This window comes from Homalodisca vitripennis, unplaced genomic scaffold (assembly GCF_021130785.1).
Source record: "Homalodisca vitripennis isolate AUS2020 unplaced genomic scaffold, UT_GWSS_2.1 ScUCBcl_2733;HRSCAF=7785, whole genome shotgun sequence".
NCBI lineage: Eukaryota > Metazoa > Arthropoda > Insecta > Hemiptera > Cicadellidae > Homalodisca > Homalodisca vitripennis.
The window spans coordinates 1-15582 of NW_025778847.1; the positions used below are offsets into that span (position 1 = coordinate 1).

The 15582-nt window shown below is 31.9% G+C and overlaps 1 protein-coding gene across 1 annotated transcript in view; it reads left to right on the forward strand.

Annotated features, from left to right (window-relative positions):
• Positions 1 to 427: 427 nt before the first annotated feature.
• LOC124372186 (centrosomal protein of 290 kDa-like) overlaps positions 428 to 15582 on the forward strand; it is a 61337-nt gene continuing 46182 nt past the window's right edge. The window contains exons 1-13 of the mRNA XM_046830553.1: positions 428 to 559; positions 2000 to 2118; positions 2789 to 2921; positions 5567 to 5757; positions 7394 to 7535; positions 8688 to 8808; positions 9181 to 9318; positions 9854 to 10019; positions 11216 to 11372; positions 12537 to 12823; positions 13571 to 13733; positions 13932 to 14072; positions 14252 to 14353. Coding sequence (XP_046686509.1) covers positions 428 to 559; positions 2000 to 2118; positions 2789 to 2921; positions 5567 to 5757; positions 7394 to 7535; positions 8688 to 8808; positions 9181 to 9318; positions 9854 to 10019; positions 11216 to 11372; positions 12537 to 12823; positions 13571 to 13733; positions 13932 to 14072; positions 14252 to 14353 — 1992 coding nt within the window. The remainder of the gene's footprint in view (positions 560 to 1999; positions 2119 to 2788; positions 2922 to 5566; positions 5758 to 7393; positions 7536 to 8687; positions 8809 to 9180; positions 9319 to 9853; positions 10020 to 11215; positions 11373 to 12536; positions 12824 to 13570; positions 13734 to 13931; positions 14073 to 14251; positions 14354 to 15582) is intronic.

The following is a 15582-nucleotide window of genomic DNA, read 5'->3' on the forward strand; positions in this document are numbered from 1 at the left end:
TAGAATTTTGCACATACTTTTATATATTGTATTAATTTACTTTTATATTTAATTTTTATATACAACATTTTTCCCTGATAGGTTGTTATAGTATTCTATAGAAAAACAAAAACTCTATCACAGTATGAGCATATGAAGGAGCAGGTAGACGAATTCCCTTTGTAATGACTTGGTTCTAAATGCCTCCAAAACACAACAGATAATCAACACGCCCAGGCAAAACTACCATGAAGGCCTTCCAGAAGTAAACACAATAGACTCAGGAAAATATCTCGGCATAATCATAGACCAAAATCTATTCTGGGAACCCCATGTGAATAAACTCTGCAATAAACTAAGTAGTAGCCTCTATGTAGTAAGAAGAATTAAACAAATTACCAACCCTCAAGTAGCCAGGACAGCATACTACTCGCTATTTGAGTCTCACATGAGATACGGTCTGATAGCCTGGGGAGGGACAACAGCCACAAACCTCCACAGAGTGCTTGTCATCCAAAAAAGAGCAATCAGAACTTTAAAAGGCCTTGGACCACTGGACACATGCCGAGCAGCCTTCAAGGTACTAGGAATCCTGACCCTCATAGGGCTCTACATTCAGGAAACAATCCTATACGCAATCAAGACAGGCCAAACAAGAACAGGAGACAGACACCCCTATCACACCAGACACGGAAGAAACTTCCTACTTGAACAGCACCACCTGAGCCTGACTGAGAAAAAACCATCCTACAGAGGAGCTTTATTCTTCAACACACTGCCCGACAGCTTAAGAAGGCTTCCAGAAAAGGAACTCATCCCCCTACTAAAAACCTGGTTTCTACAACGTCCATTCTACACTATACAAGAGTTTCTGCAGTGGAGGATTGGAACCCATAGCTAACAAACATACACTCCTACATAATTGTAACATAAACACGTGACCTTTACTCTGTTCTCTAAGAATATGAATAATAAAGAATTTCTGATTGCTGATTTCTAATGGATTTGTACCCAGATGGAATTTTCTTCACTTGGCCTCGATTGCAATATCTGTGTAATCTTGGTCTCTATTCCATATCAAGCTGATAAGTAATCATGTAAATTACAAATTGTAACTTTTGATTTTAATTGATTGATATTTGGATGAATTGGCACATTTTTCAACACAAATTTTCCTCTTTTTGGCATTTTGATGTTTTTTTTATCAGTTTTAATACAAACTAAAAAATAAACCAGCCTTTAAAAATATACTGATCTATCCAAGTAGATTTTTATTCATATACACACAGGAAGTAATAAAACTGAAATGCCACATTTATATTCTATGCTTCTCTCATCTAGTTTCTATATATTCATGTTTCACTTTGCTGATTGCATCAATTTTTTTAGGATAAAAGCATTGAAGTTATCATTGCTTCAACGTTGTATCAAAATATATTATACTTCAATATTAACGAACTTCAATATTACCAAACAAAACAATAGCAAATTAGGCTGAATGAAAGGCGTTTTGGAATCAGACAGGTGGGACATCTAGAAATAGATGTTTATACGTTCATGGATTGGCTACGAATGGTTTTATCTGACAGCAATTTTGTTTACACCAACAGTAAAAAATATTTTAATTGTATTTTTAAATTTTTTTATTAGCTCTTTTTACAAATGTGAGCACCCACTCTTGCTACTCCCTTTGATTTTTGTGCGATCATGACAAAAATACTTATACTTTACAACAATCAAGTAATGTAGAAATTATTTTGAAAGTAATAAAAGTTAGTTTTCAAACCTTGTAATACTTGTATGACAATTTGGAAATAAAAACTGCATGCAATTTATGAAAGTGTTGTTTGTAGGAGACCTAAAAATAGACTAAAATAGTGAGGACTACTATATATTTCCATTAAAACTTAGAAGTTAAATTGTACAAGTGAATATTTCAATAATTTGTTCTTTAATTATGCATCACGGTTTTAAAATGTGTGAGTTTACACGTACAGTAATGTAATAACTTGAATTTCAGAGTCTAGAAAACAGAGAAGAACAAATTGAAGAATTGCAACAGCAGCTTGCTCAAGCAAATGCTAGTCTTGCTGAAAGTAAAGAGATAATCACTCAACTGAGAGCACAACTTAAATCTAAGTAAGTTTTAATCAACCACTTGGTTTATTTAATTTGTATATGTAATTATTGATAAGTTAAGTAATGCTTATATCTTTAGATAATAAATTGAACATAATAGTATTACCAGAAAGCTGCTATCCTGTAGATGATTGTAAATAGTTTGTTTGAAAATGAAATATAGTTTTGTTAAATTATTAGTTATTGTGAAGGAAACAGGATTTTTCCGGACATTTGCCATCGTGCAGTGATACAAAAAATCAGTAACACTACATTTCGAGATCTGCAATCTGATCTCTTCTTCAGGCAAATAACTAACCTAACACATAATTACAATCTAGGAGAAAATAAAGAAATCATACCAGAGCATTGTGACACGCCTAAGTCAGGAATCACAACCACCATGTTGTGTGTCAACTTCACTAACTCTATAACATGCACTTAATAAAAAACTAAACACAACACTAATCATTAAAACTGAACTACAGAATACAGGTCACAATAGGTCTGCATTCGTCGACCAACCACCTACGATTGCAGGTCTCGAAACATAGTGTTACTGATTTTTTTACCACTGAACGATGGCAAATGTCTGGAAAATCCTGTTTCCTTCACAATCCCTCCATTGTAAAACACAAACTTCAAACAGAGTATTAGTTATTATAATAAATTAAAGTTAAAATATGTTCAGACCAAGCAAACAAGGGGAGTCTCCAAGACGGAAGAAGATGGAAAAGGAGCTGTCTGAAGCCCAGAGCAGGCTGAAGTTACTAGAGGCCAGAGTAGCAGATGCAGAGAATGATGCTGAAGTGAAAGCAGAAGAGGTGATATGAACAAATAATGCTCAAAGCTAGATTGGTTTAAGCTCCTTTTGACTGTGAAAATAAAGTTTTTAACTATGCTAACATCCAAATTTTAAATTTTATTCAAGTACATTAACCCATAGAGAAGCATTTATTGAGGCCTCTGCAGAACAGATAGCAGGAATTAAGTTTAGGAGGATATGCAAGACTTTTGGTTAAAGTTTTCTAAAGCAAAATCTATAAAAGATAAAGCATTAGTTTTTTACTACTTTCTTTGCTGTAAAATCTTGGTTGAATCTACTAAATACCATATTTGTAAAAAAAATGTAATTGTTTTACATACATTTATGTATATTTTTTCAATCTTTGGAAACAAACATTATTATTTTTTTTAGTTACTTTCTTTCCAACTTAACATACTTTACCTCAAATATAATGTTTTTTTTTATATAAATAAAAATGTTCATACACATACATCAATAATAAGAAGCTCAATCATAAAGTTAATAAAAAATATTACAAGTAATGTTTATTATGATTTTTATGGACATTTACTCAAACTTCTTTTTCTCTGAATTTTCTTTATTCACTGTACACAAAATTGCATTAAAATTAATAAAAAATATTGGAAACATGATTAGAAAATAATCCAAATAAGCTTCATCTAGATCTTCAAGTGATAAAACGTTCCAACAAACAGGTCGTCAATTCGGTGCTGCCAGTAATAAAAAAAAATGAAATCTATTATCTTCTTAGTAAAGGAAGCAGTAAAGATCATGGCCGGAATATCTGTTCTATATTTTCAGACCTAGAATGGTCCATATCAAAACAGAGTGGTTTAACATAGAATACGTAACCGGCATTCAGTCCGAAACCACTTGGCATGTAACCAGAGCGTGTGTCTTCCTCAATGGGTTAAGTTCATTTTCAAACTCTGGTAAACGTAGGATTTTGTGAGTAACGGTTTTTTTTTGCATTGGTTTATAACTATACATAAACCACTTACAAAAAGACACTGGGCCGATTTTAGTTCACGCAGAGTGGGGAAAATACCCCTCCGCCGCTGTGATGAATACTATATAGTTATAGAATAGAATAGGTAAGTAGCTGTTGTGTAAAAAAAATTGTGTGATCTAGGCATGATCCACGTGGATCAAACAGAGACTTCAAAATGGTTGTTCCAATCCCCACCACTGGAGGGGAGCCCCACCTGTGTGCAACTGCTCAATTATTTGCTTCTGCACAGATTTCTTTGCGAGCGGTTTATCTATAGCAAAGGTAGTATTTGTCACAACTTGCAAGCACAGACAAGTGCAAAGTAATTGAAGATGGAACATGCAAACACTTATCAACAAATAACATATAGTCTTGAGTTAGCCAGAATTAATTTCATCATTTATATTATGCTCATGTTTACATATTTAGAAATCGTCAAATATCAAATTAATCAACTTTTTAACTTTTAGCCATAAGAAATATTATCATAAAATTAAGGCTGATAATTAAATGAATCTTCTTATATAATTTTCACAGATTTTTAAAGATTTCTTTCCAAATTTCCAAGTGCAAACATTAAAAAAATATTAAATGCATTGTTTGTTTCAGAATGCACAATAAAGTTTAGAGTATTAAAAAGTAGGAGTAGTTTATTTTGCAATATAAACAGAAAGGAGATAATAAATTATATAAATAGGAATGAAAGGAAAAATGTAGTTACAGCCATAATACTGACTCTTTTTTAACAACCCCAATCTGCATAAACGGAGTTACTTGGCTTCACACTTCATTTGAATCTCTGACGGTCTTATTATTTAAACTATTAAAGTTTGAATATTTGTCACATCCATGATTATAGAAGCAGCCAGGATATATAAAGCCCAAACTTACAAAAACACTGCAATCTTAAATTACCAGATTTTATACTGAGTAATGCAGCGTAAAGAAAAGATAACATGTATAGCTTTGCTTTGAACATAAAAGTTATGAATGTTTTTGAAACTAGAAAACAAACTGTCTATAATTATCTTTTAGGTATTGTGTATCTATTGTATTAAAAATATCAACTATTGTAGTATTGAAATTTTATCTACAGTAGATTCTCTAGTTCAACCACCTCGAGACCGGACACTAAGGCAGACTAACTGGAGGTATTTTTTAAATTTATAATAAAGTTCTATAATTCACGTAAAATGAACTATTAAGAAGGTTTAAACAATTTAATAACTATATATTAATTTAAACAAATTCTCCAATAATATAAAGTTTTATTTTTGTGAGGCCTCACAAAAATAAAAACTTTATATTATTGGAGAGTTTGTTTAAATTAATATATAATTTCTAATAAGAAAAAAGAGCTTCAAGAATGTATAATTTAATAACTGTTACTCAAGCTGCTGTTGAATAATCATATCATTCCATTCACATAATGAAAATGTATTAAATATGGAATATAGACATTGCAGACGCTAGGAATGACAATCAGAATAATACTTACTTAGATAGGTTGAATTGTATTGATTTTTAGCCATGAACTATCTGAGACTGCCTTCTTTCATCAGACCAGCCAGACCATCCGAGACCGAATGGAGAGTGTCTACTGAACATCATCTTAGTATTCCAGTGTTCCATGAGTTCATGATGATTTTAAGAGGATTTTTCACTTTCAGATGACAGAAATGGTAATTCAGCTGAGAGAATATGAAACTGGAGTGTTTGGCTTGCCCGAAGCAATGGAACAAATCAAAGAACTCCAAAAACAGAAGAAGATCAGAGATAGGCACATTGAGCAGTTGATTCAGGCTGGGAATCAACTGCAGGCAGATGCCAACTTACTCGAAGAGGAAAATCTTGCTCTGAGGTATATTGTAAGACTTAAAAATTTAATATAAAAAATGTTTTGAAATCCTAAAAAGGAATTCAAATAAATGTTCAATATTTAATCTTTGGGATCGTTCTTATGCTAAAACTTATTTTGTATGCACATACAGTCTGATGGCACACAATGTATAAGATTGAAGATCTAGTTGGACTTTTGATTGCTTTTAAATCCTAATATTGTAAATTGATGTTACCACATACTCGTTATTTATGAAAGTGAATTATTGATATTCTAAAAAAGAAGAAAGGGATTCTAAGGTACATTAATAAACTAACTCTACAGTGTACTCAACGATAATTAATTATGAATAGCATTGCATAAGGCTTTTATCACATTCTCAAACACTGTTGGGGTCTGGATTATAGAGCTGTAGGCTTACTTAGTTTTTTGCAAATACCCTGAGATTAAAATTATTTTAATAAATTTAAAGAATAATTTTCAAAATTCTATGTAAAAGTTGTATCACTTTTTCCTCTTGTGTGGGAAGACTTGTGACACGTCGACAGCTAAATTAACCAATAAAACAAAATGGTAGTTCACTGTCAGATGCTTCTACTCTAATAAAAACACTAAACCAAATTTTTTTTAAAGTTTTAAAACTAATGAATACAGTTCTCTTATTGTGTATATAAAATGATCAAATCGATTTTCTTTTGACATTCCCACTTCACGTCTATACAGGTACTCACACAGATGGTCTGCGGTTGTGTCTGCAGAGACTCACTTTCCAAACTTCCTCCAAGATTCAACTGTTTGTGCGTTAGCACCAGTGGTAGGAGAGATGAAGTTTTAACTGGAGCTGACAGTAAAATGGTGATAACCACCAAGATCCTAGAATGTTCAAATATGCTTCCACAAATATGTAACAAGAATGTCCTTGGCTTTTATGTTTCAAAGTTTCTAGTGACATGATTGAGCATACAGTACCTGGGCATATTTCTATGCTATAACTTTCACCTCATTGTTGACCTTCTGAAATAGTTACAATAGCAATAATCCATTTTCTGTCCACCATGCCCCTTGTTATACTTGCACATTGTAGTTTTTGTTGTGTTTACCACTATATTTTCACTGTATAACTTTTTATTAATGTGAGCGAAACTAATTTTGCAGATGAAAGAAATTATAACTGTTTGACTTCTTGAAAAGTATATTAATGTAAGATTGTTTCCGATTCCAAACCTGATTTCTTCAAATATTTGGTGTTTTTACAGCACATCTTACACCACAATGTTCATTGTTTCCTCTTTTTCTGCTCTGAAAAACAACCTTGTTTGACCCTTTGATTCAAATTTGTATTGCAGTACCACATAGGTCCCATCTTGGGTTTACTAGCACTAATCAAACATTTAGTACCAAATTTAAACACTTTTTATTGTTTTCTAGAGCATTTTTAACCTAATCTGTAAAATTAATTGCCTTATTAACAATAAAACATTTACTATTATATACCTATAGTAACTTAATGAATTTTGTAATAATGAATATTTACGAATTAAAAATAAATGTTTAGTTTTATGTAATTAATATTGATGTTCTAGTTGTTATTTGTTAAAGTTCGATAATAAGCCAGCTTGTTCTCCATAACCATACAAACGTTAACATCATGTTTCAGAGAAAAGTTAGGGTTAGACGTGGATGCAGTTGTCAGAGTGGATGGAGTGTTGGCCAAGTACAAGGCTGACCAGACAAAGCTTAGTGAGATAACTCAGCAGCTGGAGTCAGCAAACAACACTCAACTTACACTTAAAGTACAGGTAAGTATTTGTAGTATGTAAATAGATAAGGTATTTTGTAAGTTATTAGTTCTTACGAAAACCAAATTATAAAACGCTAACAAGTGTGATAACTGAGCTCGGGATTTTTGGGAAGTTCCCACAGAGTATTTGGGAGGTTCTGGGTTTTACTACCAAAATAGCTCACTTTGAGTACAGTTTATGGTCTGAATGAAGTTCATATAATCTGCAATATATCTAAAGTTCTCTGCTGAAATCATAGACTGGTAGGCCTCATGGTGTGCTTCCAGGGTGTGCAAAAGGCCCTTGAGGCTTAAGTGCATGAAGCAGTAGGCTGCCCCATAGAAGAAGAAGAACATCGTCTTTAATAAAATTTGTATTTATTATTCACAGTTTATGTAAGTTAATGTTTAATATATACATAACAGTATGTTACCTAATAGTAGCATTTGCTTGTGAATTTTTCACACTGTATCTGAATCTTCTTCTAGTTTCTTTCAATTTACTGAGTATTGTTATAAAGGAAAGAAAGAAATGTTATAAAAATTACAATATAGTTGGTATCATGTACATTTTTATAACTATACTGGTTATTTTGTTATTTTACTCAAAAATGTTCAACAGGTGCCATTTTGTTTATATTAAATTAAATAACTATTTTTTTAACTTCCTCTTATATGTTACTACCTGGGTGCAAAGTTTCGTATATCTAGCTTTACTATTTCTAGTGATATTAATTTTTTATGAAAAAAAATACAAAGTAACGGCTAAACCACAAATTTATTGATCTATGTTTACAGGACATTATTGTTTTGAATGATGAGTACTATCAGCCAAAGAAGTTTGTGGTACTCTTTTGTGAACACCCTGTATAAATTTTATTGTTTCATACTATCCATATTCTTTTTTGTGTATCTTAAAAATAATATGCAACTCTGTGTCGTTAAAACCATCTCCAATGTGATGATCAATATTCTCTAAGAAAATAGAATCATTGATCACTTTCATCATCAGAGAAGTATTTTTATTGGCTGTAACGAGTTTTGAAAACTTAGTTTATAGCTCCTCTTAGTCCATGGAACAAGATCCTAAAGTTTGTGTACAGACTTTTGTGTATATATTATTTGTAGAGATAGTTATTGTGAAATTAAAAAGACTTACTATCTGTTACAGAATAGAATCTTTAAAAAGACTATTAGCCGGTTGAAAAGTCAACTGAAGAATGTTGGGTATGAGCCAGAGGTGATCAGCTCCGAGGAAGACTCTTCTCGCCAACCCCCAGTTGTTGTTCAAGGTAATTAATTGTGTCATTCACCTGTACTATTTTTTAAACATTTACAATTTTTAAAAAGCACACCTGCATTCCAGGCTGCTTCCCAGTCTTTCACGCAGTTGAAAACATAAGAAATCTGTGTATTTTTACTTGATTAAACTGATAATGATTTTTTTGTGGTGTATAAATATTTTGATGAAAATAGACTAATCAATTATTGTTATTCTTTGAATTTCATAGATTTATTATTAGTGAAATTATTTTGCTTCCTTTATTAGTTTTTTCTTTCAGCAAATCTAATGTAACTGGATTAATAATAAACCCTCCTTTAGGAGACTTTTTCAGTTAAAAATATACCAATGAAAGAGTTAAAAACAATCCAATATTTTTCAGGTATTAGTGAAGAAACCAAAGAAATGTTGATCAGAGAAGCAGAACTACTGGAGAATAAACTCAAGGATGTCGTAGATGAGAATGAAGCTCTTAGAAAAGGCATGCATGAAATCCTTGACAGTGTTCGTAGCCATGATGGTAGGAGATCTAAATTATTTTTTAATTTTTTTTAATGTTTTAAATAATTTTTTTTAATAGCTAATAAGCTATTTTGTGTAACTTAAATGTCCAAAATTATTTTGAAAACTTGCCCATTGAATTTGTTTGATTTAAACATGTTAGTTTTGTGTTCTACATCTTCACCGAGAAACTTAATTTTTTGTTTTAATGTAAATAGCAATTGATAACAACAAATAATCAAGGTTCTGAAACAGTTGAGACTATCAGTATTGATTAGGTATTTTATTTTTATGTATGGGTCCAATTGGATCATGTTAAGTGCAATCAACATTCCTTTAATAATTTAGATTTTCTTTTTGTCCACACTTGTTTCACTTTTTCCATGTTAACATTCTTCTTTTCTTCGAATCAAGTTCTTCTAATTCTTTTCCCTCATTCTTTCTGGACTATTTAATTATTTATTAATTATATTTAATATTTTTAAAATTAATATAAACTATCCATTTTGATTTGTATGGTAATAGTTAAAATGTTGAACATTGTTGTGCTTTAGGAGCAAGTACAGTGCAAATAGAATCTGCCTGTCTGGAACGGTTACTGGAGGCTCTGGACTCCAGACACTTGAGCGGATGGTATCACCCTGCCATGAGACTTCAAGCCCAGTTAAACATGGTAGAAGGAAATAACGCTGCTCTTAGAGAGCAACTTAGAAATTCCAGGTAAGTCATAGAATGCAGAGGTATATGATGATACAAATCTCCAAAATAATTCCCTAGAGTATTGTTTATCTCAGAAGTCTAGATAATCAGAGGTACTATTCCTTCCAAGTTTTCCTCAACTATTTCACATTTTTGTTACCTCAGACATAACTTTTGAAAATCAATTCATGAACCGTCGCAAACAGGATTCCAGCTTTTTGTTTATTGATTCATACTGCAGATCTGACTCTCTCCTTGCTGTGGAAGTTTGCACAGGGTATTGCTTTTGAGGAATTAGGATGACATTGTTTTGCTGCCTTTAATTTAAGAATGAACCCAAAACTGGTTTGATGTTATTTTAGCTTCTAAAGTATTGACCACAGTATCATTAACTCTCTTTAGTAAGGTAATAAGCACTTTTGCACAATATTAGAGTGAGTAAACTCACTGAACTCAGTCTACCACACCAATATTTGCAAAAAAAATCATTGAAGATATCACAGATTCTTTTACACAAGGACTAAGTATACCAAACTTTGATAGCTCAAACAACTGATTACTAAAACTGATAGCAGAGTGATGGATCTTGTACACTCAGTATCAATCCACTCAGATGAAATTTTGGATATGGTGTATCCGAAGGACTGTTGTACAAAGGGATCTTAATACACTCAGTGGCAATCCAGTCAGATGACATTTTTTGATTATGACGTATCTGGGACACTGTTGTAACTGAGGGATCATAAACAAGAATTGTTTGTAGCTTGTTTATGGCATTGACATCTCGGTGATTAATTTGGCATAATTGGACTAATAAAATAAATACTCTTACAGTATATGATCAGAATACAGGGTGTTTAACCAGCACTAATTTAAATTTGATTAATTTTGTAGGTACTACTGAATAACACCTGCACTAAAGACACACAACACAGTTTACTAAAATAATAGTTTTTATAAATGTATTTAAAAAATAATTTATTGCAATGTGTATTATTGTCTATATTACAAATTTGACACTAATTTTTAATAATTAAACTCAAATGAACATATTGAAGATAAAATAATTAATGTGCACAAATGCAATTGTTTTTTTTTCAGATTAGTATACTTTATTTAATATGTTAAATTCTAATGGAGTTGTACAAATATTGTTTTTAACTCTAAAATAGTGAGTTTAATTTGTTGTAGAGGTATTTTTTTGTTTTATATTTCAGATTAAGTGAACACGAGGCATCAATAAAACTTCAAAAAGCTTTGAGTCAAGTTGAGGTTTTGCAACATGAACTCCAAAACTTTGCTGCTAAACCCTTTAGGGAAGGGACGCCAGGTGATGTGCAATCGCCAGAAGCCCAAGATTTCAAAGGTTCTCAGGTAATCATAAATCAGGTATTACACGTAATAGTTATACTAGTATCATAATTTGTTTTGTTAAATCTTAAGGTAATAGATTCATGTTAAGTTGAAGAGACCATTAAAAAAGCTATTATAACGTAAAATTACATTCATGTATTTAACGTAGTAGTTAAATACATTCATTTCCTATTGAAATTATTTATAAATTAAAGACCCACATAACTGAATAATCGACCCACATAACTGAATAATCGACCCACATAAACTGAATAATCGACCCACATAACTGAATAATCGACCCACATAACTGAATAATCGACCCACATAACTGAGTAATCGACCCACATAACTGAGTAATCGACCCACATAACTGAGTAATAGACCCACATAACTGAATAATCGACCCACATAACTGAATAATCGACCCACATAACTGAATAATCGACCCACATAACTGAATAATCGACCCACATAACTGAATAATCGACCCACATAACTGAATAATTGATGAAGACTGAATTATAATAGTGAATAATGATTATTCAGTTAGGTGGGCCTGATGATGTGTTCCTTGAACACAAAAGGCCTCACAAAAATAAAAAGTATATTATTGGAGTGTTTGTTTTTAAATTTATAAAAGAGCGTACAAAGATCATCTGGAAGTAAAATTGCTTATTCAAATTTTTGTTAGTACAATAGTTGACTTTTTATATTTACATCAATACGCAATAACTTTAATAAACTTTTGTGACAAATACAATAGATATATTAAAAATTGAGAGAACAGTTGTTTTACTTAGAAAACTTTGGTTCTTCTATTTGGTTAATTATTTATTATGTTTACGTAAAACGAAAATAAACTTCTGTATGAAACCGTTTTTGGCCAATTTCCAGCAGGAGTGTCACCTCCCCTCAAGCCCATTAGGTTTAACTACCGTATTGCAGGAAACTTTTCACTTCTGCTTTCTGGTAAACTTTATATACTTTGAAAATAAATAGCAAAAATATTCTAATTTCTGTAAATCTTTTCCACCTTTTGGTATAATATTATGTTAAGAGGAGTTACAAGGTATTGCATCAAGGTGAGGTTTAAACTAAACTAAATACTACTTTATTCATTTGTTACAAATTTATATAAGGTTATTTATGGCTGTTGAAACTTTCATCACATTAAATTCACAGGATCCTGAAAAGGAAAACGGTTACCACACAAAACTAGAGCAAGATTTATCAAACCTCGTGAAGAAGCTGAGTGAAACAGAGTTGTCGATGGCTGAGCAGAAGGAGATATATGAAAGTGATAAGGAAAGTTGGCAGAATGTGAGGGCAGGTCTGCAGAATGAGGTTGATACTCTCACAGAGAAAGTAGCAGTTCTGTCTGCAGAAGTTAAAGAATACTCCGAAAATTGGAAGACACTAGAAGAAGATCCGGATACTATGAAAAGTTCACTAGCAAATGCTACGATTAGGTAACATAGTATTATGTACTTCATCCAATTGTATTATCAATTAATTTATTGTCCATAATTCCGTACTAACCTAATACACAACTACACACTCCTGGTTATTTACCTGAAGAAGAGATCAGATTGCAGATCTCGAAACGTAGTGTTACTGATTGTATTGTATCACTAAACGATGGTAGATGTCCAGAAAACCCCTGTTTCCTTCACATTACCACTTGTATTCTACAATTCATTTACTGTCTGTAAACCAACTGAACCAACCATTAGTTAAAATACCTCGTGGAATAATTGCTTTCCCAGCGAGAACTAAAGTTTAAACCCTTTAACCCAATTCCTTCTCATGAATGAAATTCTACCCCCTGTCAGTACTCACACTTCCTAAATTACAGAAATGACAATAATATTTCCTGGTGTGCTCTTGTGGTCTGAAATTACCTCATGATAATAATGGTTCTTGCTTTTGTGGATGACAAACTCAAACACAAATGGAGGACACATCATGGCAGTTTGCCACAATTTTAGTAATTCCTAATATTCGTTTGGATATGGGTAGGTCTAATAAAAGTATGTAATGGATTTGGATCAGATTGTTGATTTTGAGTTTTGGACTGCTTATGTTCAGGAATGAGTGAAAGATCTCTTGTGTGTTTAGATTTGTGATTGTTAATATTAAAAGTTTCATATGAACCTTAAAACTCTATAGTGTATGTGTTTGGTTCTGTTTATTATTTATTGAAATTGTGTCTTTAGGTTGGCTGCTATTTGTGCAGAAAATGAAAAGTTAAAAAGAAAATGCTCAGTTCTACAAGAGTTGGATTTGCGAGCTAGGAATAACAGAGACATGCTTCAAGAAGAGCTGGCAGCAGTTCAACAAACTTCAGTTCACAAAATAGAAGAATTGAAACAAGAAAAGGTATATTTACAAATGGAGTTATTTTTGCTGTCAATATTTTACAAAATAATTCTCATATTACATTATCTTACATACTTACTAATGTTGTCTTTGCAACAGATCTTTTGGTTTGAAATACATTAAATTGTCACTCTTCTACATAGAATGCCATTAAATGAGTCTGGGAAATATTCTATAATATTCTATTGTTTATTTTAGAATAAATTGGAAGCAGATTTCCAAATGCTGAAAAATATACATGCAGAATGCTTTTCTTACAATGAACTTGAAGAACTGAGGCTGGAATTCAACAAATTGACTGTTAAGCACAGAGAGCTCCTTGCCAACAAAACTATAATAGTGAGTATAATTAATGTTTACAAGCACATATGCCTGTTTAGTATTAACTCATTCATTGTATTTTATAATTAAAATGTATTATATGTTTATATTTATATATGAATATTTAAGCAAATATATTTTATTTTGCAATAAAGTATATGTATTTTTTTAATATTTGTGTCTGTTTTATCTTGCAGGATCAAATGAACAGCAAGTTAATTAACCAACTCAAGGTAGAAATTAGTCAATACCAGGAGAGTTTTGATAAAATAATTACTAAATCTGAAGATGCAAATCAGGTATTTTTTAAATAACAGTAATAGTGTTTATGTTTCCATAATCATAGTACATTCATTTTTGTAGTCTTATTTGTGATAGATTAAAAATAGCTAATTCCAAAGCAGCGATAAGTTGAAAAATTGGTTTAAATTTTAGATATCTCAGTCAAATTAAATCTAACAGGCAGAACCCTGATTATGTATCAGAAAAACAAATCACAAGATTAAAGACCACCTTAAAAGTTAGATTCTTATGTCCAAATAGAATAGGGTTTTCATGTGATATGAAAACTGAAATTTTTTTATTATAAACCTTCGAAATTTTAATGACCGATACGCCCAGCCTAACGTCACCTTTTTCAAATTCACTTTACTATACTAAAACAGTATCAAAACTACTAAGTATGCATACTGATATTGATGTAATTATCTAAGTTATAGTTTTATATGGTTTACAACTGAAGTATGCTATATGATTACCCAGCAGGGATCACTTCTGGCTGGTTTATACCTTCCAGTTGAACCTACCACTGGGCACAGCAAAAAACCGACGTGTCACTTAAATTTGGGCAACCTTATGGATGTCCAGGAGTGGCACATCACTAACCACAAATGTCGAGATTCTGGGATTCAAGGGCAATTTGATAGGTCTAGTCTACTGCAGGAGATGACTGTTGGAGTTGGTGGGGTTTCTTCCCTAACCTCAGAGGTTCTTGCTAGCCTCAATATAAGAGTGTGCCACCTCTTGCCTCCCTTGACTGGAGAGGCTGGTTCAGAGCTGGCCTCCCCTTCTTTTGAGGGGACATGACTTGAGATTAGTGCCATAAATTCTTCTTCATGGATCTCGATAGGAGGCGTCCCCTACCCCCAACCCTACCCTTCCAGAATATCCTGTCACTCCGGAAGCAGCAAAAAGGTCCTTATAAGACTAGGTGCAATTTATAAGCTTCTTGTCCTAAGAGAACAAAAAATTCTATATTATCTTAGTCATTGTTTAAAATATACAAAAAGTTTGCTTTACACATCATAACATCTGCAATTACATTCACTTATTTACAATTATGTCTCACAAAAGTTTCCTCTAAGTGATATTCCATTATAAAAATAACATACAACTAAAATATAAATGATCGAAATACTAAAATATAACAACAGAAAATTAATTACAATGAAAAAAGTATGAAAATTTTTAAGTAACATAAATCCAAGTTTTTTGTACTCACAACATTTAATCTATTAATTGATTACAA